Source organism: Oikopleura dioica, chromosome 2, assembly GCF_907165135.1.
Source record: "Oikopleura dioica chromosome 2, OKI2018_I68_1.0, whole genome shotgun sequence".
Lineage (NCBI taxonomy): Eukaryota > Metazoa > Chordata > Appendicularia > Copelata > Oikopleuridae > Oikopleura > Oikopleura dioica.
In genome coordinates this window covers 12585157-12610057 of record NC_137292.1, presented here as the reverse complement: position 1 = coordinate 12610057, position 24901 = coordinate 12585157, and the positions used below count along the sequence as shown (strand labels likewise).

At 38.4% G+C, this 24901-nt stretch overlaps 4 protein-coding genes and 1 long non-coding RNA gene across 5 annotated transcripts; 1 reads left to right on the top strand and 4 right to left on the bottom strand.

Annotated features, from left to right (window-relative positions):
- Positions 1-730: 730 nt before the first annotated feature.
- On the top strand, positions 731-1564 carry LOC145699815 (uncharacterized). The gene is made up of 4 exons (XM_081777073.1): positions 731-941; positions 982-1230; positions 1278-1364; positions 1409-1564. The coding sequence occupies exons 1-4, from the start codon at positions 770-772 to the stop codon at positions 1531-1533; spliced, it is 633 nt and encodes a 210-aa protein (XP_081633199.1). The 5' UTR covers positions 731-769; the 3' UTR covers positions 1534-1564.
- Positions 1565-2217: 653 nt separating this feature from the next.
- Positions 2218-2967, bottom strand: LOC145698332 (uncharacterized). The gene is made up of 2 exons (XM_081775532.1): positions 2607-2967; positions 2218-2566 (listed from the first exon to the last, which is right to left on the bottom strand). Exons 1-2 carry the CDS (start codon positions 2678-2680, stop codon positions 2218-2220), a joined length of 423 nt encoding a protein of 140 aa, XP_081631658.1. The 5' UTR covers positions 2681-2967.
- Positions 2968-6566: 3599 nt separating this feature from the next.
- On the bottom strand, positions 6567-19406 carry LOC145698539 (uncharacterized). The gene is made up of 10 exons (XM_081775743.1): positions 19166-19406; positions 12890-13057; positions 11979-12152; positions 11445-11541; positions 9928-9985; positions 9038-9325; positions 8579-8683; positions 8026-8433; positions 6962-7581; positions 6567-6916 (listed from the first exon to the last, which is right to left on the bottom strand). The coding sequence occupies exons 1-9, from the start codon at positions 19226-19228 to the stop codon at positions 7251-7253; spliced, it is 1692 nt and encodes a 563-aa protein (XP_081631869.1). The 5' UTR covers positions 19229-19406; the 3' UTR covers positions 6567-6916; positions 6962-7250.
- A 620-nt stretch (positions 19407-20026) lies between these two features.
- LOC145699510 (uncharacterized) lies at positions 20027-21260 on the bottom strand. Its single transcript, XR_014134031.1, has 4 exons — positions 21203-21260; positions 20665-21007; positions 20369-20429; positions 20027-20227 (listed from the first exon to the last, which is right to left on the bottom strand). It is a non-coding gene; the product is annotated as an uncharacterized LOC145699510 (long non-coding RNA).
- A 667-nt stretch (positions 21261-21927) lies between these two features.
- LOC145699384 (uncharacterized) lies at positions 21928-22477 on the bottom strand. The gene is made up of 3 exons (XM_081776655.1): positions 22334-22477; positions 22158-22271; positions 21928-22094 (listed from the first exon to the last, which is right to left on the bottom strand). Exons 1-3 carry the CDS (start codon positions 22443-22445, stop codon positions 21943-21945), a joined length of 378 nt encoding a protein of 125 aa, XP_081632781.1. The 5' UTR covers positions 22446-22477; the 3' UTR covers positions 21928-21942.
- Between the last annotated feature and the right edge of the window lie 2424 nt (positions 22478-24901).

Below are 24901 nucleotides of genomic sequence, written 5' to 3'. Positions count from 1 at the left end.
CTTTCGAGTTCTTGAGTACTCAAACAGAATCGGTGGCAGATTGCGGCCATTTCAGCTTACTCCTCAAATATCCGTCAATCTTGGGGCAAACTGGATTATGGGAGAGCGTAATCCACTGCTGAAGATTTTGAAAGACAGTGGAAACAAAGAAACTCTCCTTGACCCAGAATACTTCAGTGAAGAAAAAAAATATATTGTTTTGGATGAGAACTACGAAAGTGTCACAGACAAAATGGAATCTTATCGGAAACAATTTTCAAAAGATTGGGAAGAAATGACTGAATACTTTGCCAAGACTGAGGAATTAATCTCAATCGAAGACTTTATGAATCAAACAGAATCTTCTCGCGAAAAAATACCCCGTGATGTATACGATGCGCTTCATTACATTCATGGGTTCTCGCGCTTCTGCGCTTGTGAGCCTGAAAGGTGTTCTATTGGAGGGGACGAAAAGGAAATGGAGGATACCTTCGGCAAGACCATTATAGTTATGGGTTAAAAATTCAACATACAGTAAGCGAAAAAAAATGCACGTTTTTAACCATAAAAGCTACGTCGAATATAAGTGCATGCGTAGATGAAATCGCCAAGAATATCCCTAAGGAAAATATAACTTTCAATTCAGATGTGTTCCACGTCAAAAAAAGTAAAAACAAGGAAAGATTTGCAGTAAAAGATCGGATAGATAGCATTGGAACCACCTTGAGCACAACAAATCTTGTGAAAGTTTCATTTATCTCTTAGAACCCCTAATGGATCAGTGAAGCAGATGAGCTGCGATTTCTTAGTATCTGCGGTTCCGGTCAGTCAGTATCAGTCGAAAAGGTTAGAGCTTGAGTTTATGACCCCAGAGAAGCATGAACTCATCTCGTCTCTTACGCTCGTACACTACGTCAATTGCTTTGTCTTACTTGAAAAGAATCAGGAGGACCTTCTTTCTGGTAAGTTTCTATCAAGCTCTTTCTTTTCAACTTGTTAAAGACAAGAACGACTTCATCTGTCTTCCAAACAACGAAGAGAATCTCTTCCGGTCAATCGAATTCGACCCGATGATACTTCGCCTTCACAGACGAAAAGCAATCGTTTTAAAAACCACCGCAGAAAAGGGCAAAAAGTTTAATTTCCTCACAAGAGAAGAACTCAAAAATTGTATCGAAAAGACAATCAAGCGCGTTTTTGGCTTCAATCCGAATATCGAAAATTTTTCTCAGCCAACATGGGCTGCCGAAGGTTTTTAGTAATCCACAACCAGTAAGAGTTTAATTTGAACTATTCAGAAAACTTCCAGGGCTGTTACACGAATATGGCTTTATGCCCGGGCAAGACATTTGAGCAGTTTTACTCAAGTCTAAATACTCCTCTAGGTAAATTGAGTCAAAATTGTTTGACGGCCTTTGTTTGTTTTCAGTTGATAATTTTTACATGATTGGAGAAGCCTTCGACGGAGCCAATGCTGGCTATGCCCATGGAGCGTATCTAACCGGGCTCAAATCGGCAGAACAAATTCTGAACAAATTGAAAGCTGGGAATTAGGAAAAATATATTTTCTGTTGCATAATTGATTGACAAGAAGATAGATTTAATTTTGTCCAACAACTTCTTTGTTAAGGCCTCTTACCGTAACAATGAAAATCGATGCTGAAAAAAAATTAATTATAGAAATAAAAACAGGAAGGCTGATTTTAATCCTTTGCCAGAGTCAAGTCAGAATACGATTACGAAGAGATTATAAAACCATCAAGAGTCAGAGCAATGAAACTTTTAGATGTTGAGAACATCCAATGGCTGAAGTCGGGTTTGTTTGAGTTGATAATTCTCCCTTTTCTGGCGGTGAAACATTTGTACAACTGTCAGTACTCTCAGATAAGTATAACAATGTCTTCCACGTTTCCTAATTGGAGATCCAGCAAGGCTAGGATAGTTACCGCCACTTTTTCGTATATCGCTGCCGCTTTTTCGTCCCCAAAACTTCATATACCCTCGTCTGCTCGTATATTTGAATTTGCAATCGAGAAATCGTTGATGAACAGTGGCTTTGCATCGTTTTATGTGTTGATCATGGAGAAATTTTTTTGTTCTGAATGAAAAATGCTCAAATCATCAGTGCTTGATGATGTTTTACCTTGAGACAAAACTGAACCACATTTGCAAAATTTTCACGGCGCTCAGCCCTAGAATCAGTCCTAAAAATGATAAGATCAGTGATCTTATATTTGTCTAACCTAAGGATCCACCAATATCCGCAAAGAGCTCGTTCAAGGAGTACTGCTTCTGTTCCTCCACGACAGTTACTCTTTCTAAAATATACATCTTTATCTGCCAGTAGCCAGTCCTGTTGATGAAACCTTCAGTCGTTCGTAAAACCGCCGTCATGAAATATTTATTGGGATCGTTGCTTGTATTTGGCGGCACTCGATATTGAATCTTGTCTTGGTTGAATTCGTAGCTCTGGCAAGCAGGCGAACAGCCCTTGACGTTTTTTGTCAATCCTTTTCGCTCAATCACGTGCGCGACGCATTTTACGTTGTCATAAAACGTGCAGAGCTTGATGTTTTCTCCGAATTTCCTACAAATAATAAATTGAAGCGCAAATAAGAGTAGCTTACTCTTTAGGAAAATTATGAAGATAGTTTGGTTGGCAATTGCAGAGCGCGATTATTTGACTGATAAGGAGTTCCATTTCGCAAGTTGCTTTTTGTAGATATCGGAAGAGTTGTAGATAGAATATTGCCCGGCCAGATGGGATTTTTCGCACTTTCGGTACGGTGCTCCTAGATATGAGTTTTTGAAAAGCTTGAAGTTGACGATTGGAGTCAGTTGTGACGATATCGTCAAGGCTTTGCTTTCTTCTTCAACCCCATCAGTGTAATAATTGTAATAGAGGTGGAGGCCGCGCATGTGACCGTACCAGCCATACGTTTCGTCGGACTTGTTCATTCCTGCCACAAAGCCCAAGTTGTGTTCGGAAGAATTTAAATCGATTCTACAAAAATTTTTGAAGAAACAGGAGAGTAAAATTTACCTCGAAAGATGAAGAAAATGTCCATTGTCAACTTCTTGATAAAGGTCGAATTCGAGGCAACGCCCGAGCTTAGTCTTCTTTGTTTTCCAAATGTGGTCACAATTCAAGCTGTCGAAAAGACAGTGCTTGATCTCAATGTCTGGCTGCGTTTTTGACAAAAACTCATCAAGATCTATTTGATTGAATCTCTCCCATTCTTTCTTATGCCAGTTTAGGTGTTTGTCAGCAGATCCATAAAAAGCTCTGAAGAATTCAAACAGTCTTAGTTACGGTGCCATCGATAGATGTTAGTTAGAGTGCCTACTTCAGGATGGTATCGTTGATCTCCGGGTAGTATTTTTGTATCTTCCACTTTGAATGCATCCAGGGATGTGGATCAGCAAAAATTTTCCTTTGTTTTGCGCTGCGATTGCGGAAATTTTTCGAACTTATTTTGCGCTGTTTTGCGCTGCGGAATCCGTAAATCGCGCAATTTGCGGAATTTTGCGTTGTTTTGCGGAAAATCAAAATTTGTTGATTTTGCGAAAATTTTGCGGATTTTGCGCTTTTTGCGGAATTGCGGATTGCGCAGATGACACGCAATTTGCAAAATTTTGCGAAATTTGCGGGATTTTCGCGCATTTTGCGGAAATTTGCGGATTTTGCGGGATTTTCGCGCATTTTGCGAAAATCTGCGAATTTTGTGGTATTTTTGGCCCGATTTTTTTCTACTTGAAATGGAGAAATTTTGGGGACATTATTACCCGGGGGCCGTCAAGCCCCTTAAATTTAGAAATCAAGGAACGGGGCTGAAACGGCCCGAAGGGCCGTCAAGCCCCTTAGGGACCCCCCCGTCAGCTTTTTCCTCCGAAAAATTGAAATTTTTAAGAGCACCATATTTTTGGTTCTTAATGTGTCCTCAAGTCAAACTTGCTTCAAAAACTTGAATAGACGAAGATTTGACCAAGAAAAATCAATATTTTTGCCAAAATAAGGGCAAATTCGTCAATTTTCGGCAAAAAGTCCGATTTTCAAATGCGATTTTGAGGGTGTTAGAGTCGAGATAGACCCCCAAAAAATGAAGCCTCAAAATCGTTTTATGACCCGAAGAATCTACAGACGACTCGCACAATTTGGACCCGCACAATTCGGCCCTTTTTTCGAATTTCGCGAAAATTAATGAAAATCGCTCAATTAGCCATCTATGTGAATTTCAGTCAAATTTCCTTGCTCAAACGTATTTTGTAAGATATATTTACGACAGAAATGCTATTTCTTACTCTTTTTTTGATTAACACGTAGAATTTACGGAGATAATTGACGAAAATAGTGAGATTTTAACATTTTAGGGCTCCAAAATTGATCTTTTTTGAAGGAGCAGCAAATTAATCCGAATTTCGGACCCGCACAATTCGGCCCTTTTTCGAAAAATCTGCAAAACAAAAAAAGGTCCAAATTGTGCGAGTAAACTGTATTTCCGGGGTCAAAATTTTAAATTTCCGAAATCTGATTTTTCAAAAAAAGCTGACGGGGGGGTCCTTAAATTTAGAAATCAAGGAAAAATTAAATTATCACCCAGCAAAATTCCATCGACCCGTCCGGTTTTATTTTTGCCGGCAAAATGACCGGTCGGTTAACTACGAGATCAGACGGTTTTATGTCGGGTGATTTTTCTGTTTTTCTTCCGCAAATTACCGCCGAAGTTGTGAATGCGATGATGAATGAGGATTTGATTCGGAAATCTTAACAATTAACATAAAAAAATGTAGAAATTCTACGCGAAATCCCGCAAAATCGCATTTTGCGGACTGCAAATGTATTGAGATTTTGTGGAATTTTCGCGCAAAATGCGCTTTTGCGCGCAATTTTGCGGAAAAATTGCGGAAATTTTTGGGGCTGATTTTGCGCTGTTTTGCGCTGCAGAATGAAAAATCCCGCATTTTGCGCTGTTTTGCGGATTTTGCGCTGCGGATCCACATCCCTGAATGCATCTGATACGAGCAAATCGTAATTTTTGGAAAGGTCTTTAGTCGGATAGAAAAAAAATAGAAAGTAAAAATACAGCAATAAAGGAGATTCTTAATCCCATCACGATACTTGATCATCTTCCCGCTGGGTGAAAATCGAAGGATATCGAAAATATTTTTGCTATAAATTTTATAGTATAAAAGAATCGTAAATACTTCTCAATTCGAGCTGAGTGTAACTTACAACTGCCTCGCTAATCATCGTCACAGAAAAATAGATGCCGCTGGTATAGAGAGCCAGCATCATCAGCTTGCGGATTTTCCCTCATACAGAAATGCTCTTGATTATTTCGAGAAACTTATCTTACCAGTAGTCACCCATCGCATATTCCTCTGTGTTTCTTCGCATTTTATCATTTTTGTTCGCATTTATATGCTTTTTCAAACCACCAAGTGACATCGGAAGAGTCTCATCCTAGGTCCCTATTACTTATTCTACGTTAAAAGCGTCTTTAGTAGATTATTATTGCAGTCAAGTTCACTGATAAGTTTTTTTCGCTTTATTTGGTTTTATATTCTTCTGACTAACCATTCAAATTTCTCCATGTTGACTCAAGATTAGATTTGAGCTCAGATTAGATACCTCGACTCTGAAACATAGAATCTAAGAAAAATTACTTTGGGAACATCGAATTTGTGTCCCCCTCAAAGTGGCAATTTTCTACAACACGAGTTTGGTATCTCGAGTTGCTTGCTTATTATGAAATGCTCATGCAAAAGATAAGTATTTCGCGAAATCGCATGACTCAAAAGTTGGTTTTTATTAAAAAAGCGCTAGTAGAACCGATTGTTGTAGGGATTGCAATCAAGGAAGAGTCATTAATTGATGAGATTTATTTAACGAAAAAATGTAACAAAGTGTGTGCAGTACAAAAAGGAAGATTGAAGCAGGGCGTTTTACAATCAAGCCACTTTGAAGTACCGCTTCATCATGCTGATTTTGTTGTATCGGAATCTATATCTTGGATGTCGGTTGACATTTCGACCGTACAGAGCATCTTTTCCGTTCTTTTCATAAAGTAAAACATTGTTTCCAAGTCTGTTGAATCCAATCAGGTCGGCTTCGACAAGTGCGAGAAGGAAGAAAACCAATTTGAGGATATTCATTTTTATGCTTGGTTATTATTCTGTTGTATTTGATGAGATCATGGACTTGTCACGAATTTATATAGCGTGTACGACTTGGAAACACGACGACTGATGGTGCTAAAGAGGAAATAAACTCGGCGCTCTTTCTTCCGACGAGTCGGTTGACCGCGCCCGACTGGAATAGACCGGCGCTCTTATCAGCCTTTTTTCAGGAAGACTACTGTCTCGAGCGAACTTTTCCTATAATTGTTTCCTTTTGGATGATGTTATCTGCGCATGTAGCACTGGAAAATTACCAGTTTTGCGGGAAGATATGGATTTTTGAATGAATTTAGCTTGTTTCATCTTGAGGATAAAATGAACTTTTTGTTTAATATGTTTTCTCTGCTGGTATAGACTTTTGCTTGAAAGCTTGTTGATGCAATGATAAAACACTGTCATTTGTTAGAGGTAAGTACTTTTGTATTATTTGTACAGTGTCTTTTGAGTCTTTTCTTGAGGTTTTGTCAAAAATTAAATCGTCTTCGTTTTATTAGACCCAGAGAATCTTCATTCTTGCATAGTCGTTATTTTTTCTTTGCTCTAACAGTCGATGAATGCTCGTCGAGTACTGCGACAACCCCGTAAAAATTACTTCTTTCTCGGGGGAAAGTTAGGTTTCTTTATTTACAGAAGCGCTGGAATAATTTAATATTAATCTGTCCATGTATTAATTTAGGGATTAGTCTTGGGTGAGTTAGGACTGGGGTTGCCGCCAGCCCGTCGGAATTCCTGGTCGGTAACTCGAGCGATAGAGAGCCTGAAAAGAAGGATTAGATAATGTTGAGATGGGAAAAGTACTAACGGTGTTAGAAGAACATCGTCCAAGTGGACGATTTTGGGAGAACGAGGAAGAAATCGGAGCCAGCCGAGTTATTGGAGACTTTTCGGACGGAGCCTCCGCCCTCTTAGAAAAGTTTCTCGTCAGAGAAGATGCCTTCTCTTGCGTTTCCTGAGGCATTTGGTCGAAGCTTTGCGATCGGGACTAATTTTGAGCTACAGATTTGATCTTTTGTCGAAAATTAAGGGAGTGAAATTTGGGGATGATTGAACTGAATGATTTTATGAGGAAATTTGATCGCGAATTTTTGATCTTATTGAAGCTCTGACAAAGATGCTCGTTCTTGCCACTGGTTCAGAACCGATTTGAAGTCGGTTCGTTTTCGCTGGAAGCGGCTCGTAATTGGCCGTTCTAAGATTGGTTTGCTTGCTGGTGATGTTGTTGGAGGTGCGATTTTTGACAAGAAACTCGGGCGAGTTGGAAGTGATGGAAGTACTGTTGTGACTTTCGGGCGACTGAATGCTTCTTTCTTAGGGGTTGATGTGCTGTTAGGAGTGAACACGTCCTTGCTCGTTTTGATGATTGGAGCAGCAGGCGAAGTTTGCCACTTGACCACAAGAGGCGAGTCGGACCGCGTTGGAGACCTAAAAGCCGGTCACAATTGATTATCACTGACACATTTCAAGGGCAAGTTCCCAAGCGCTCACCCCCGCGTGGAAAACATAACGGACTCTTGTTAAAAATTCAAAGTTCAGAATTCAAGATTTCGAGATTTGAAAGATTCAGTGACAGGAAAAGGGGTGAAGCGTCTGATTATGAAAATTTATGCAGTAAATTTTTGCTCGACACGATATCTAAGGAGAAGTAGCAGTTCCGAGTTTAGAAAAATTAAGGTCAACTGAATGTTATCGGAAGGAAGGGATAAGCTTTCAGAAAGAAAATTGCACTTAGAGATTCATTTTCTTTCTTGAAAAATTGGAATATGGAATTTCTGCCGAGATGAATTCAGTTTTTAAATAAGCATATTTTGTTAGATTTTGGAAATACTAGAGAGAGAAAACATGGCGATTTAAAATTGTAGTACTCACTCGCAACGTGAAGTTTGCGTCTGTGTCTCTTGCTTTTGAGTGACAGTAGCTGTCATCGCGTCAGCATGGGCGACGGATTTCTCCGTGGAGCTTTTTTCCAGTTCTTTGTCGCTCTTGTTCTCCTCAGAATTATTGTTCTGGCTGCAGCTGATTTTGATGGTGATCTTCCATTCGTCCTTGTTGTCGACTTTTTCGACTTTGACATCTTCGGACTGGATTTTTGGACTTGAGCGTTTGACTTGAGCAGAGTTGCTTCTTCGTGGTCCGTTGGCGACTGGGACTACGCAGGAGGAAGAGAGACTATCGTTAGATTGACGTCGTTGCTGGAGTTTTGCGTAGCATTGGCGGGTTCGTCGACGGCGCTCAGCAATTTCTGCTTCTTCGCTTTCGCAGTAACCAGAGTGGACCCTTAATTTTGTAATTAGAACAAAAGTTCGCGGAGAACCCGAAAAATCGTCATGATCAAGACCCTCTAAAGCGCGTGATTAGAGGGCTAGATGAATTGAAACAGAGCGCCCTTTTGAAGTTACTAATACTCTTACAAAATGCTCACCTGTAACTGGAGTTGAGCGAGGATTTGCGCGAGGCCTGTTCGTCTGCGTTGCTATTATCCCCGACCAGCGCCACGTAGAAGTATCCTTCATCCTTCCGGCTCCCTTCTTCATGGTTCATAAAATGCCGACCCAGAGCAAAGCCCGGAAATGTGATCTTATTAAGACGAAAATGACATGTCAGAGAGTAAGCTCACCGGAAGAAACAATCTGATATCTTAATAACGAGTTTAGATTTTAAATTGCGTCTTCGAAATTTCCGATTTTGTTACAGGCCTTGAAGAATTAAGAGTTTTTAAAATTGCTCGATAAAGAATTTAAGGGGAGAGACGTCCTTAATCCGATTGATTTTTCTGCAATAAATAAAGCAAATTAATTGATTTTAGACCAAAATCTTCTTGCTTAAAGAGAGAAAGATTTTTACGAGAAAAAAGGTGGCATACGAAATATGAACCATTCCTATGTGATTCTGGCTAATCTGCTCGTGCTGGGTACGGTGAACGCGCATTTGCTCGGGCAGGCGGAGGCTTTCGGGGCGGATTTTCTCGAGATCCAGGTCCAACGGCGTCTTTTCCGGAATCTCCTCCTTGTCGGTTTCTTTTTCGCCACGTGACCAGTAGCCGCTGGATGCTGACTCGCCGATCGTACTCGAGTTTGGATCGTAGTCGGTGGAAATTGAGCCCGCTTCCGGGTTCAAATGCATTCGCCATTTTTTAGAAAGAATGAAGGAGTCTTCGGAGATTTGCGTGCTAAAATGTTACGTAAGGAAAGACGTATAAATGATTGTTTTATTGGATCTTTTTATAAATACCACTGATGGTTTTCTAAGATTCTATGTGAATAGTTTTGCGTCAACCTGCTCATATCTTAGGCCTATAGATTTATTTCTAGGCTCGATTTTTGCGTTAAATTGAATTTACGTTAAAATACTAAATCCGGCAATTAAAAAAAATCATATGTACTGGTTCTGAAAAATAAAACTAATACAAATCGGAAGCATTTCTAAACAAAATGCGCGAGCAAGCAGCCGACCTGGGAATGTTTTTTTTGATAGTTTACCACTGACAGTGGTGCTGTACTGCATATCATGCACCGTGCACGTCCAAAAAATGAATCCACGCCGGCCCTGCTATTTTTGCAGGGAATCATTTTTGAAAGACAAAAAATTTTTGATAGAAGATAAAACTTTCAAAAGAAATGTCAAAAAGTAGCTATCTGAAAAAGCCAATATTTTACTTTTAAGAATTATTTTTTAAAAATATGTTTTTTATAAAAAAGCTGCTTTAGAAGTGTATCTAAGTTTGTTATTTCTCAGGACTTGAAGATGCAAAGAAATGAAACTCGCGTTTACCTTGAGTGAAGAGTGTTGCTAGAGCCGTAATTTTCGGATTCGGTGTCGGCCGTAATCTTTAAAACCGTATTCATTTTTGGTCACGTGATTACACACTGGCGAGAGGACGCAGGGCCAGGACTTGCGTCTAAGTTTATAAACCGGAAAAAGTTTGAGCAGCTTCCGTCTTGAGAAATAAAAAATAAGTTGATTTCGATTGAACTTTCAATTGAAATTCTGGGTTCCGATAAATGACAAAATGATTGAACGATCAGTCCAAATCATAAATGTTATGACGTAATCATGTGGCGGCGTTGAATAAATTCAGCTCGGACTTTATATTCCGCAGCAGGGTTAATTATGAGATCATAATTTGGCAAGGTTCCTGCCAGCTCGCGTCTCGCTCATCCCCTTTTCAGCCCCTTCCAAGTGACAGGCTGCCCTGCTTCCCAAAAATGATCAGATTTCCGCTGAGGAAACTTTAGAACTTCTTGGGGTTAGTTTAAGAGCCAGCAGCACTTCGGGAATGTCCCGCTACGAGGAGGGCCGGTAACCTTATTTCACCTGGATTTACGGTGCACAGTCTCTGTCTGACAGTCCGTTTTCTTTAAGGGGATAGTCGCCGGTTTGGAGAAAAAAAATTTTGGAAATGGCAAAGTTTGAATTTCAACCTTGATTAATCATTTTAGAAAAAAAATATTCAAGATGTCGTTTTAATTCGCTCTAATCCCTTTTCTTTTCTTTAAATCTGGGCAGGGCTGAATCTTCAAATCCGCCTGGCTGGCTCCAGACGGGGCGACCCGTTTCGCGTGAAAAAAACTTTCAAATATTTGCAAAATCGCCACCATTGAAGCCGCAACGTGCGGTGGATCTCAAAATCGCCAACCCTCGCAAAGCATAATACTTTTTTGTTTACGAAAATCGACCCAATCAAGTAAACTTAGCGTCAGTTTTAAGGATTCCTCCTTTTTTTCGCATCTTATCGCGAGTAAGCGAGCTTTTGAAAATACGAACATCTTGTTTGGGCTATTACAGGGCGTTTATCTTCTCGAGAAATTCTAGCGCCGTAAAATTGCTAAAAAGCTGCTCAAAGACTGATAAACCATAACCCAGTCATCACGTTAATACGATTTTTTGCGATTTACACGGCAAATTTGAAGGAAGGAGAGAAAATACCTCTCCGCCTGTGAAATTTAATAACGCTACAATTGAACTTGTCACCCGTCACATGACGTGCTCTTGTCACCTTTCAAGAATTATATTTTAGAAACTACCGCAACCTACTAACACTATTGTTCAGATGCTTCTAAAGATGACATGATACATAAGAAAATCTTCATAGAAAACAGCTCTCAACTGACCAATACGAGAAAAGATCTCGAATAAATGATCTCATATAAAAACAGAACCCCCGCCCGGAAAGAAAAATTGCTTCCAACAAAGTTAGATCTAAGATTAACAAAGTACTCAGACTCAAGAGAATTTGGCTACTTGTGTAACGGCCCTTGTGCATATTCGCCAAATGAAGACAATTTCCTGATTAGTCGATGATTGGAGGCCCTCGCTCTTCTTGAGAGGGTCATTACTCCTGCTTCGGTCCCTTCTTCTTCGAATTCGCGCCGCTCTGCATAAAATCTAAAAACATATGTCAGCCGGAAGTGATTCCTTCTCTCCTTTTTTTATTTAAACATCAGCAAGGCTTAACGGTCAGCTAAACCTTAGCCTTTGCAAATCAAGCGAAGCGGGCTAATTGGAACCTCAAAATACCGGTTTTGCTATTTTTAAGTCCTTTTCACAAAAGAAGTTGTTATTTATTCTTATACAACATACTTAGTCAATCAATTATTTCATCTGAGTTAGCTCAAATTCTACTCATACGTAAGAAGTAGTTATCTTTTAAAATAAACTAAGAAGCCATTTGTCTTTAGATTCGTTCAAATGGCTACATCCTAGAAGAATCCCTCTATTTATTGAAATATCGAAGAGGCCTAGTCAAATGATGCGATCTGGTCTAATAGAAAAGAGAAACAGTCTTCTAAAAAGGGCGTCGTGGCTTGTTAATTTCTCTGAACCTGTTCTATGTCGCTGGATTCGGGCAATCGATTTCCGGCGGGGAGGGAGCAGCTCTTCTCGCTTCCGCGATTTTCACCGCCCGTCTTCACCCACAATCGTTGCTTTTGCTTCATCAGCGTGTTTCCAACGTATAATTCTTCGTCGGCTACTGCTCTTCGTTTTATCAGCCAGTCCTTCAATTTTAAATTAACTTCTGTAAAACTTTAGTTTCAAATGAGGACTTATATAAAATAAATTGCCTAAAATAAAGAAAACTTTTCAGAAAAAGCGTCAAATTAAGATCTAATTCAATTAAATTATAAGTTTCATAAGAAGTCATAAACATAAATAGCTCTTATGACAAACTTATGAAACTTTTTAATTCCCTCAATTATCCTTATATAAATTTGACGCATTTTAATTATCCTTTATGTTCTTTTTAATTCTATTCCTTTATGTTTTAAAGCAAATTATCTCATGTTCGTTTATATTTAGATTAGAATGAACTAAAAGCTCTTCTTCTGTATTTTTAAAAATACCTTAAAATACGTGTTCTAAAAATATTCTCTTAAATTGAGGCCTAAAGAGCCTAAATTGCCAGTCCCGGAGAATGAAAGAAATAAAATTAGCACTTTCTTGCGAAACCTCCAAGGGCGACCGGACATTGATGAAGATTTAAAAGCTATTTTTGAAGACATAAATTTTCCTGGACTTGACACTTGCTAGTCTGTTATATAAGTTTTTTATTGGATACTTTCTGAAAAATAGAGTTCCATATAAACATGGTTGTTTTACATAAAAAGAATACAGAATAGAATATTTGAGCGTCAATGCTATATAAAACTTGATTGAAGACAAGTACCCTTGCCTAATTCAAAGAACCCAAAAAGCCGCCCCCTACGTCTCCTGATCAAATTGGAGAAGTACGAACCTGGACAGAATATTTCGGCTCCGGTAGCTGGGTGAGTGAATTGGATCTCCTGATCCGGGGATGATCCTGATCCCGATTTTGATCGGCTGCTTGGCGGCTTTTCGAGCGGGTCAAACGGAATCGCCGGAAGAACTTGGACTTTGCATCGAATTTCGCGCTGTTTTTATTCTGAAAAAGACGGTTGATAAATTTCTTCTCTTGTCAGTTGACAATCGTTAAGTGTATCTGGAGGTGAGAGAGAGAGAAAGAGATGAAATTAATACGGTCTGATGAAAGAATTATCCACGATCGAGTTCTGCTTAATGAAGTCATAAAATGGGCCATTAGAGATTTTTGATTTTCACGTGAACACGTTTTAGAGTAGCTCATTAATTTCTCATTCTTATATTTTAAGGCTCTGAATTGAAATATTGCTTCATGATTTACAAGCTTTCCATTCTCATTTTGAGAAGCAGGAAAAACGGATTTTGGAAGTGGCTCGAATCGTCAAAAAACTCGACAATTTCGACCAAAATTTGGTAAAATTTTTGGCCTATCAGATTCGCGCATTCGACTGCTAGGCCAATAGAATTTAACAAAAAGAATGTCGAAACCGTTTTTGTCGATTCTAGCCGCTAGCCAATAATTCTTACATCATATTCTCTTTCGCAACTTTTCACCTTCTGCGGCGGAGTATCAGCTTCTGCTGATAGGAAATAAAATTTCCCAAAAACAAATTAAAAATTGAACAAACTTTATCGATAACGCGGCGGCCGTTTTTTCCAGGATATTGTATCATTTAAGCTGCTCAAGAAAAAAATCTCCGGTGAGTGACGCCACCACGAAATTGACAGAGAGCTAGCGTGGAAATTTCTTTTTGATCGTGTGTTTGTCCGAAAAAATGCAAAAGTTGCGAAGAGGTTTTTTTTTCATATTATTTGGCCGGATCGACGATTTCCGGTTTTCTCCGAAAAAAATTAACCATTAATTTTTTCTCAAAGGCATTTTTTCATTGAAATAGCTGGAATGACAATTTAAGATATCCCTTTGTAAATAATTCACTTGACGAATGTTCTAATCAAGGAAAAAACGACATGTTCTTAAACATGTACGGACTCCATTTATATTATATGTTCAAACGTTTGATCCATGTTTTCCGCAATTAAAAATGATCACAGAGCTGAGAACCCATCTATAAGCGATAAAACAGATAATTGGGCAAATAGCCGGGGAACTGATCGAGATCTTAAAGAAACAGCGTTTTTACTTTTCTTATTATTTTAGGGAGCAGGTAAATTTAGGGTTATTAACACGATATGATCACTCTTGAATCTATTTAAAATGTTACAAAAGTTTACATCACTCTTTCGTTATTCAGAATTCTCTTTTTTTAAGAACGAAAAATTTGAAATTCAAGTTTGAAAGAACGGTACAGGATTACACCGTATTCTGTATAGCTTAGTCAAAGCACGATCTTTTTGTTCTAGGAAGGAAAACCGCTAGAATTTTCAAGCCTTCGTATGCATTTTTAGCATTCCTGAGCATCAGCTCACCAGTTTTTTTTTATTGTTGTTTCAAGTTTTATTTTTAATTTTTATTGGATGAAAAAAGATGTTGAGATTTCTTATTGGTCAAAATTTTTCACTCAAAAAGGAAGAATTTTGACCAGATTATTATTTTTCAAGACTCGTTTTTTCCTATGCATAATGCTCTTATTTGACGCAAGTTGTGGGAGCAGGCGGAAAAAAACGTCCAACCTTGATTTGACTTTTGTGTTAAATGTCCCGGTTAAATGCCCTGGCAATGGTTGCGAAAATGGCAACTGCAGCACGTTGGTCGGCGCCCAACCGCGAAAGTCTTTTTTTTCGGCGAAAGGACTTCGTAGTTGCAACCGGAAGTGCTGGCAGAGGACCAAAAAGCACTAAGTATTGCGGGACTCGAAAGATGATTTATTGGACAACGTAACGTATTCTCAGGTAATTGTCAGTTTTAACTAAACCCTCCATGACAGTTTATCCTTTGAGAAAATATGGTTTTATAGCTAGTGATATGACTACAATTACAAATGGTTTTCAAAGGGCAAATTATCTCCTATGCCGTAAATTAACGTTACTAAAACGCAAATAAATAATCGTTCAAATGAAATTCAAAAAGAGTGTGAGAAAAGATAACTGTCTACAATTGCAAGTCACGGCTCAAGTCGTCCCAACCGCCGAGGAAACGAAAAGTTTAGCGGTATTATTGGATGTGGATTTTTGGCTGAAAGTCGAGTGCAAATTGCCTCGAAATTGGCTCAGTTCCTGTAGAAGTCTCGAAGGCTGGGGCGACCTTTTGCAATCCGCTGACTTTTCGATTAGAGATCCTTGCTGCTATTTCGGCTGACTGTACCAAAACCGATCGCAACCGCAATTGTATAGAACTCGAAGATGAATATTATTTTGGCGCTGGAAGGGTCCACTTCCGCAATCTTTCTCAACAAATGACGAGCCGCTCAATTTGAATGAAAAATAGTGGAATAGGTTTATTATCCAATATTTAGCTTGGCCAAATTGCCGTATCATCCTCAGAGGAGTAAACAACGCGCCTCACTATTGGGGACAATTTCATTATCATGGAACCTTTCAATTTTAAACAAATATAAACGGCTGATTTTGAAAACAAAAGTCTATAATTTTCGATCGGAAGAAAGGAACTTTCACTGAAACTTTTAGAAATCATGAATGATGATCCGTTCAATAGAAATTTGAGCTAAATTGGTTCCGGAAATTTCGGTCTAAATTCAACTTCCTTGATTGAAAATTTTGAACTTTTTAAGAATTCTAAAATCGGCTCGATGATCAATTCGGTCACCATCTTTCTTTTCTGAGCTGGTGAAGGAAAGAAAAGGAGCAGCGCTAGAATTTTCTAGCGCTTTTCTTTTGAGATTGGGCCGGATTCGGAAATTTGCATCGGCGGTCGGTGAAGGGCGGGCGGACCCGTGAAATTCGCGAAATCGCCCGTGACCAACTCAGCATTGGCGGAGGAGAGACGCAGAAATCTCTAATAACCCGGAGCGGAGCAGCTCGAGCCCACAATGACAAGCCTTTTAGACCGAGCGCCAACGACGTACAGGACGACCAAGGGTCAGGAGAATACACACGTTACGATTTCTAGCGCTCAGGAACAACGACAAAATTGAATGCTTAAATTTGGTTGAATTGCACTTTTGGTTAGTTTCAATAAAACATAAAGCGTTCTTATTGGCCAAGAATAGAGTTAAAAGCGCTTCGGCAAGCTCAAACTCAGAGCACCAAAAATGAGGTAATGTCGACTAGACTTGGTAGTTCATTGATGCATTTAGCGTATCGGGTGTCATCCGCTAATTCCCGGCGACCGCTCGATCCCCCCATCATTATCTTTCTTTTAACAGATAAACCTTGTTAAAGTTACTTTAACAGTTTTCTTTTGAATATAAATAAGTCTCTTTAGAATTCCTTTTTTGAAGAAAAATCTATTGATAAAGTTCTATAAAACAATAAATCTTGACTTCAAAGAGTCTTATAAAACTGTTTATTTTTTCAGCTTTTTTCTTGTCACATTCGATTCCTGAGTTACATATATTTACGTTCGGTATCTTGCGGGCTCGCGTTTCTGAACCCGATCCGCCAGCGATTGAATATGTTATCCCTGCAGCTGCATTTCAGCATTTTTTCAGAAAAGAAAAGTTCAATTTGAAACTTTTCCAACATTTTCAAAATTGAGGGTTCAGACGAAATCGGAACGGAATAATCGTAGCGAGATCGATTATTGAGATCCGTAAATTTGGGCTTTTCATCCGTAACAACCACCTCGTAGATCGCTTAACTTAGCTCAATACGAAAATTAATGTTGTAAAAGTTCCATGAAATCAAGAAAAAAAAAGCAAGAAATAAATAGAAAATCGAATAATAACATGCTTTTACAGTAGAAAAAAACGATTTGTTCAAGCCAAAACTATAAATAAGCATTTTTTCGGAACATTTTCCTTGGAACGTGTTTTCGACAAATGGTGTGAAAAAGAATATGACGAGAAGTCCAGTAGAAAAAATATGACAGGCATAAATATTTTAAAGATCGAGCGTAAACGATTATTACGGGCTGAAAGAACGAAGTAAATAATGTGTCGGACATTAATATTTTACTTGGCAAAGGAAAAGTTTATAAAAAGAAAGGTTGAAATTGAGCTTTGAATCGTGTCTTTTTAATTCATAATTGAATTCAAAGAAGTTCAAAAATGAGCTGATTCTTGAAATTTCCAAACTATTATTTTTAAAAATCAAGACCGAGGTTTGCTTCAAACTCTGCCGGCGAAATTTGATTTACGTTTAGCGATGTGTCTCTACATAAAGCTGAAGCTGAGCCTCTAAAGTGAAGTTGTATTTTGACGTAAAGAATATACATTTCACTCAAATATTTTATAATAAGCAGCTTCGAATGCAAATGCTTCAAAGTGGCCGCATCTTGATCCAGAGTGGCGCGATCCTTGAACCGACGGGCTAAATCCCGAAATCGCCAAACGTTCAAAAACGCGCAAGTTTAGAGCTTCAGCCTTTTTTATTTTTATAGTAACGTAATCATAAAACTATGAGGTTTCTTCTTGACCGGTTTTCGACTTGTTGTTTGCGGCGCTGCGAAAATAACAGCTGAAAAAAGCAGGTTACTAGTTTCTTTGAAGCGCCATTTTCAAAGCGCCAATTTAAAAATTCCACCACCGGCAAGCAAAAAAGATATTATTATAATTATGCATTTGCGAAGTGTACAAACGGAACCGAAAAGAAAATATGCATTAACACTAGACTCGAGTACGTGGAGTGCAAGAAGGAACACCAGAAAGACTTAAATGTAGAGTCAAAATTGACGATTTCGGGACAGGAGCAAGCCACAGATAGGAAAGAGCCGCGGCATTTTTTCCCTAGGCGGCAGAGGTCGACGTATTTATCTGCTTCTATCTCGGGAAGGTGCGAATTTAAGGCAAACGTAGAAGAGATTTCAGTAAATCAGAGCAAGGAAAATGGAAAGGGTCATCCAATGAGAAAATAGAAAACACTACAACAGCGCCATCTTGAACAGAAATTAAAATGCAACCAATCAGAAGTGAGAGATTTTCTGTGAACAGCGCCATCTCTGGGGATATTTTGAAAAGCCGCTTGCGGCTTTTGAGATCGACAAGAGATTGGTAGACTTTATTTTTTTAGTTTTTTGGAAATACTTTTTTTTTTAAATATGGTAGTTTCTTTTGAAACTGGGAGCTTTTTGCAAGTAGATGATAAAATAAGTCTGCACTCCAGAAACGCGTAATTCAAATCGGCTCGTAATTAAGTTAACGCAAATCAGCGGACTGGCGAACCGTTGTTGAGCCAGTACAGTGATAACGCTTATCTATCTGGCTTTTTTACGATTTTGGCATAAGGCCCATTTTCATACATTGTGTTGGTGTTGGAGCACGTTATCGAAATCCGGCGCAAGCAAAGAAAGAAAGAAGGGGGATTTGGGCACGTCCGTTGAGGTTATCGCGCCTAAATTACCAACCGGGGTCATGGATGACGTCAGGGTGAAAAGTAGAATATTCATTTTTACGGAAAAAGAAGCATTTAGAAACGAAGAAGCAGAGCATTTTAATGAGCCAAAGGGGGTGAGCAAGAATGCCAAATTTGCCTAATAGATGACTTGGAAAGTTACAGTTTTGTTCCATCAATATTACTGTAATATACAGTAAAATCAACTAGCTCTGAAGCTTATCTTATTTACAATCGAAAATTGAAGAGTGCACATTTTAAGAATATTCAGAAATGTGTAATTTAGCTGAAAATTAGGTGCGTCACAATGTTATTTATTTCCATGACCGTCTTTTGGAACGATGTTTATTATAGAAGAGCGAAAAGAAACAATTAAGCAGCAACATCGCAACACAAAATAACAGCACGGGATTCCGACTCCTTATCCCCTTATTTTCGCCACAGCTGCATCGTCATTTTTTAAATTAGTAAAAGAAAGAAAATGTTGAATAAGAAATAATCAGCTTTCCATGATTTTAAAATGAAAAAAGTGTCAAATCGAAAATTTAAATAAAAAAAGTGAAAGATTCAAATTCCAAGGCGTCTTACGAACTATCGGTATTTGAATTTTAATAAAAAGATCCGCGTGACCCGATAATTTCATACTTTTTCTAAGCTCCTGGCGCGAATTTTTAATTATCAAATTCTCACTCCTTCGATTTCATTTTTTATAGAAAAAAACCTTGCTAATAAAACTTTATATAAAAGCTTGAAAGATGTTTACCTTGTCTATTTCAGGAGGCTGCGATTTTTCTTCGTCTCTTTTTTCGCTACTCTCTACAGTCATTTTTGTGTGTTCAGAAATTCTCTCTTTTTCAATTTTCGATTCTTCAAAAAATTTCAACTTGCTTCGCGTTCAAAAAAGGACAAACAACAAAATTTTTGTTTTTATCTATCTTTACTATAATAAAATAAGGCGCTAGGTTTTCGAACTCAGCAAAAAGGGCTGAGACGAGAATCAGTTTACTCCGAGGGCGCTCGCGAGCTCGATCGCGGATCGGACTCAGCGTAAGCGCTGAATTTCGGCGGCGCTGGCGGTGCATCGCCAATTTTTTGGTGCCCCGTGCTCGTGAATCATTCTGATCATATGATACTACCGTAGTAAATGTGCATCACGGGGGCACCGTAACGAACTGTTTTCAAATGAAAAGATAACACGACTTATCTTTGGCAAAAGAAAAGGTGGATACAAAGCGGGATTTCTTGACGGGTCAAGATTTACTCTTCAAAAGCAAGAAATAGAGGTCATGTGACTCCTAAAAATATACAATACGAGAATTAAAAGATTAAGGGCGTTTCCAAGATGAATCTGATTATAATATAACAGCTAATATTATTAGCTAAGATGGGCATATTCAAATTAACCTTGTTCCGCTATTCTTGTTTTTCTTCTAAAGAAAAACATTATTTGATAGCTGTAAAACGAGCATTTATTATCAAATTTTAATAGCATCAAATCAAATTTGAACTTCTTCGAATGAATTCGATTAAAATTAATATTGTTTTGATCCAGGTGATATAATCGCGGAAGAAAGAAGACTTGGGAGACTTATGATATCATTTAATGGCGTGATAGATATTTTTATTGAAAGGAGAATATGGAAGATCCTTGAGAGAAGATGGGAATCCGAAAATCCGCGCTGCTGTTTTCTTTAAAAACCGGAAGCGCCGCCGCAAAAGTCGCCAATCGGCTTAGTTGAGGCATAGTGAGCCGAAAGCCAGAATGTATCAATCATTCATTATCTCCTATTTCCGATTCTTCGCTTTCCAGGGAGAAGTATTCAATCTTTTCAAAGGCTTTAATAATTGAGAGGGCGCTATTTTCAGCTCTTTTTGGTTGGTTGAAATTTTCACCAATAAAAAGCGAGGTGGCTTCTTATTGGCGAAAAAGACATCCTATAATTAATCGACTGTCAAAGCCTTGCACCTTGAGTTTTTGAATTTCTAACTGAATTTCGTCATGAAGGGATTGTAGCCAAGCTCGCTCTCTGAAAGAATCCGCTATTCTTTAGCTATTCAAAATACCTCATTCTTTGAATGACTTGCAACAATTAAAAGAACTAAATCATAGCTGCCTCTGAATTCAAAAGTTGCTCATTTAGGGATAAAAGAAGCGATTGTTTGATTTGGTAGAGTATACTTTTACGGGAATTAGGCGAGATTAGTGATAACTTGAGTTTTTGGATATTTTTGGTGAAATAAACTCGATCATTTTTTGCTTACCGTTCGAGTTCTTCTATTTGAAGAATAAGTAGGTCGATGATTTTTAAGGCTGTGTCGATGTTTGGATCTTCCCGTAAAAGCTGATTTGGAGTTTTAAACTAATCGGCTTTGAAAAGTTCAAAATCTACCAGTATCGATATATTTTCTACTGAGACTTCTAGCTATAACAAATAGCTCAATCAAGATCAGCGAAGCTGATTGGTCGATCGCTCGATGTGTGTAAAAGAAAATGAAATCAAGCTTTTGTTCAAACTCCAATTCGTGAAAGTCAAGTCAACCACATCAATCGCACTGGCAGCTGCGCCAAGTACTTTTCCAGTGAGTTGTAGTCCAACTTTCGCCCCTGCACTTGAAGACAGTTTTCTAGCCTGGTTTCTACAGTTTCTGTTTTCCGCACTTGGGAGATAAACGGCGGCGATTTTCACGTGGAAAAATACAACTGAAATTTAATCCGGAAACGGCAGCGGAATTTGCATATCGCCAAATTACCGGTATGTGTATTGCAATTTTAGCCTTGAGGATAAATGAATTAAAAAACTGTCCCTGATCGAGGGAATGGCGAATTTACCGAGTTTGTCCATTATTTCCACCGTCTTTGACTGGTTTGAAAATGAGTCTACCTTCAATAGGTTAACCGACAACCGAAGATAGTAGGTTAACCCATCGCCGCACTGAGCTGTCACTCGCATAGATAAACACGTTAATGTACCCTTATTTCGCCGAAGGGTTAACCAGCAAAACCAGTTTTCAAGTGTTTTATCCCTCTTTTTTTACTTTTTCAACCAATGTGTCCTTTATCGCATTTTTCGTCAAAAACACCGACCCACTAAACAAGAGGTAAGCTATTTTACAAGTGCTTGTTTAATTTTGCATTTTGAAAACACACCTTACAAAGGGTTTTAATTTTCTGAGGCCGAGTGCTTTTGCTCGTGCTTCTGCGGGCCTGATCCCAAGCCGGATCATCTCTTCGCAGTCGCGCTCTATTTCTTCCTGGAACTGGGTTTATATCTCAAAAAGGGATCAACCTTGCTCGGCAGGGGACTAACTATATAAACTCTTTTGTAATTACGAAATCAATTTTCGGTTAAAAAAGATCATATTTCATATATATTATTATAAATTCTATCAACAAGAACACACGAATTTTAGATATTTTCTTGCTAAAATTTTTGAAAGTTCTTGCTCTAGAATTTGTTTAGTTCAAAGAAAATCGGGGCCTACAAGTCGTTACAACTTTCTGGTTCCTCCAAAAACTCGTTATTATCATTATCTGATTGTTTACAAATACTTCGAAATTTTGAAGAAGATGAATAACCCAAGAGATGTAAACTCGCGCTTACAAAGAACATAAATCTTTTCGGCTTCCCTCGAGAGCTCAAGAACCATCTGCAGCTCCTTTGTCTGAGACTTGCTTTTGAAATAATCGCAAACTACAACAAGAAATGCTTTAGCTCTTCTGTCCATTATGATATTAAAATGAAGAGAAAGAGTACCCGCAGTAGTGACGCCACCCGCAGCGGCAGTGGAGCCAAGGGCGATGACGGCGGCAGGTGCAGCAGGTGTGAAGAGCAATGAAGTGGCCGCTAGTCCAACTGCGGTGCAGATCCCTAATTTAAATAACCTCCTGATTCTGATTCTGACCTTCCATTATTTCAAATTTTGAAATTACCTTTACTAATTCGGAGGCGCTTGTGTTTCTTGCGAATTTCTGGTATCAATAAGCTTACAAGGCCGAGCTGCTTTTCTCTCAATATTTTAAGCTCGACAACGTGCTCAAGCATCTGAGCATAAAGCGGAATGTCATAATGGTTCAAACTCAAGTATTGCATTTTCCTATTCCAGAATTTGTTTATATTCGATTATTCAAAAGGGAGAAAACATTGTTTTTTCCACTTTTGGGATGCTTGTTGTTCCAATAATTATCAACAAGGCACCCTTAATTTGATATAAATGTCTTAATTTGGACATTTTGGAAAGTGAATGAAACGTAAAATTAGCGAGTACGAAATCAATTTTCGAGAAAAAGATTGAACCAAGACTGTCAGAATCCACCATTCTAGTACCTTATTACTTAAAATGAAAGTTCGTTTTTGACAACTTTTTCTACGAATTTCTCTGATGAAAAAACATCACCAGAAAGAATCGTAGTGAGTGTCGCTTTGCATACCTCTCTGGATCCAAAGGGCACAGACCTTTGTCCTCGCAGATTTAATACCAAGAGCAATAAAGAATGACACATCTCTAGTCAAGAGCCTTTTCTTTGTTCCTTGGATATATTGACTTGAGCAAGTTTCTTTTGAAAGAAATGGAGAAGAGATTTCTTGTTAAGAAAATCTTAAAATTTGTTATCAGAAGTTGAGTTAAGACGCTCAACATTGATGCGTCAATCATTTCCGCAGGTGTTACAGAAGATTATCCATGTTCCAGAGGGAAAAGTTGATTTCCTTAAAATTTTTTCTAATGCATGCGATTAGAGGGAGTTAAGAAGTTCACCTGAAATCTTTGCTCGGCCTTTTACTCGAAATAAATGGGACAAAATTGAGTCAGTTTTTTGAACCTAACAGATAAAGGGATGAATTGAAAAGAAGAGTAATCAGAATAATCCTTCTTGGTAATTATTCTTTCGTCAAAAATGATCTAGAGCTGGCAATTCTGAGCGCTTTGCCGCGAAAAACGAGCCGATGATTTTTCACTTTGGGTGTCTGCTTTCGACAAAGAAAAAACCTTTCAGAATACGCCTGGCAGCTTGGCGGGGGTAACCACTTCGCGAGAAATGACGTTCATTTGTCAATTGAGGCATTCGGAGGATTCGCTTTTGTGATTTATCTACGAAAGCTGTTGTGTAACAGAAAATGCCTTTGTTTTTCTTTAAGGTATTATGTACGTGCTGTACGTGCATTTCAAAGAGGTTTCGATTTATATAATTTATTGAATTTGAAGATCATCGAAGAGCAAGATTATTCGATGACGATCATTTACGAGGGAAGAACTTGGAGTAGCTTGAAGAGAATAAAAGAGTAATAAAATAAATCGACTTCTATGAATTGAAAAATCGGTGCCGTCGAGTTTCTCTAGGAAACTGTGATTTTCCTAGAGTGCGTCCGTTTTCCCGTGGTTCGATTGCGTAATGACATGCGCAAGCTGCTGGACATCGTCGAACATCATCAACGCGCCGTGGAATCAAACCTTTCGACTTGATGCGATTTCAAATCCAGCACTAAAACTCCACAAGCTGGGACTTCGATTTCAGAATGTTGAAATCTCTCAAATCAAATTTATGGCCACAACATTTGTAGCACACGTGCACAAAACAGCACCTAAACGTAACATATCAATTCTGTTTCGGAAATGATCGATTAGTGTCATTTATCAATTTCGAAACGGTCAATAATTGATTTATGTTTTTAAAAATTTAAATGCGTCTTAGTCAAAACCTGAAAAGTCTTAATCCATCTTATCAGCAGCGCTGATCCCTCTGTTGCCAACTGGACGGCTTTGGGAAATGAAGAGATTCCGCAGGAGAAATCGGCTCACAGCTGAGCTAATATCTGAGATTGGAAGGCATTTACGAGCTCAAACGTGACAGGCGCCAGCAGATTTTCTTGTCTTACAAGCGCTCACGTGTTCATAACCTACAACTCAAAAATTCAATTATCAAAGTTACATTTTTTTCATGAAAAGTTAGCAAATAAAACTCGCGAGGATAACTTCTCCGAAACTTCAAAAAAATGTCAAAAATAACAAATTTGCTGCTCTCAAAAAGAAGTAATATTTTACTAAAGGCACTTACTTGTTGAAAAGTGTGAGTAGAACGCGCTTGTTTTCTCAAGACAAAAATGGGTCTTGTCAATTTTCGCGAAAGACGATGTATGTTTAACATATTTTTAGTAAACACAGGGGATTGATGAAAATGCACATCTCGGATGAGATAGGTGATGGCGCCAGTGTTTTGGGAATGTTTCTTGTTTTCTTCGTAATTGTCGTCTGTTGGGTCTAAAAATGATTTTGGATAAAATTGGGCGCCTAAGAAATGCTAATTTCGGTAAAATAAAGATACATGAAACAACTGGAAATAATTTTACAATCAGATTCAAACTCTTACAACAGTTTACGTAAGTTTTAACGACCCTAAATTCAAGGATAATTTGCGCAGATATCATCAAATGCTTGATTCTACCTTTACACTCATCTGATGCTTTTGACTCAATTTAGATTTTTGATAATTCTTTATAAAGCT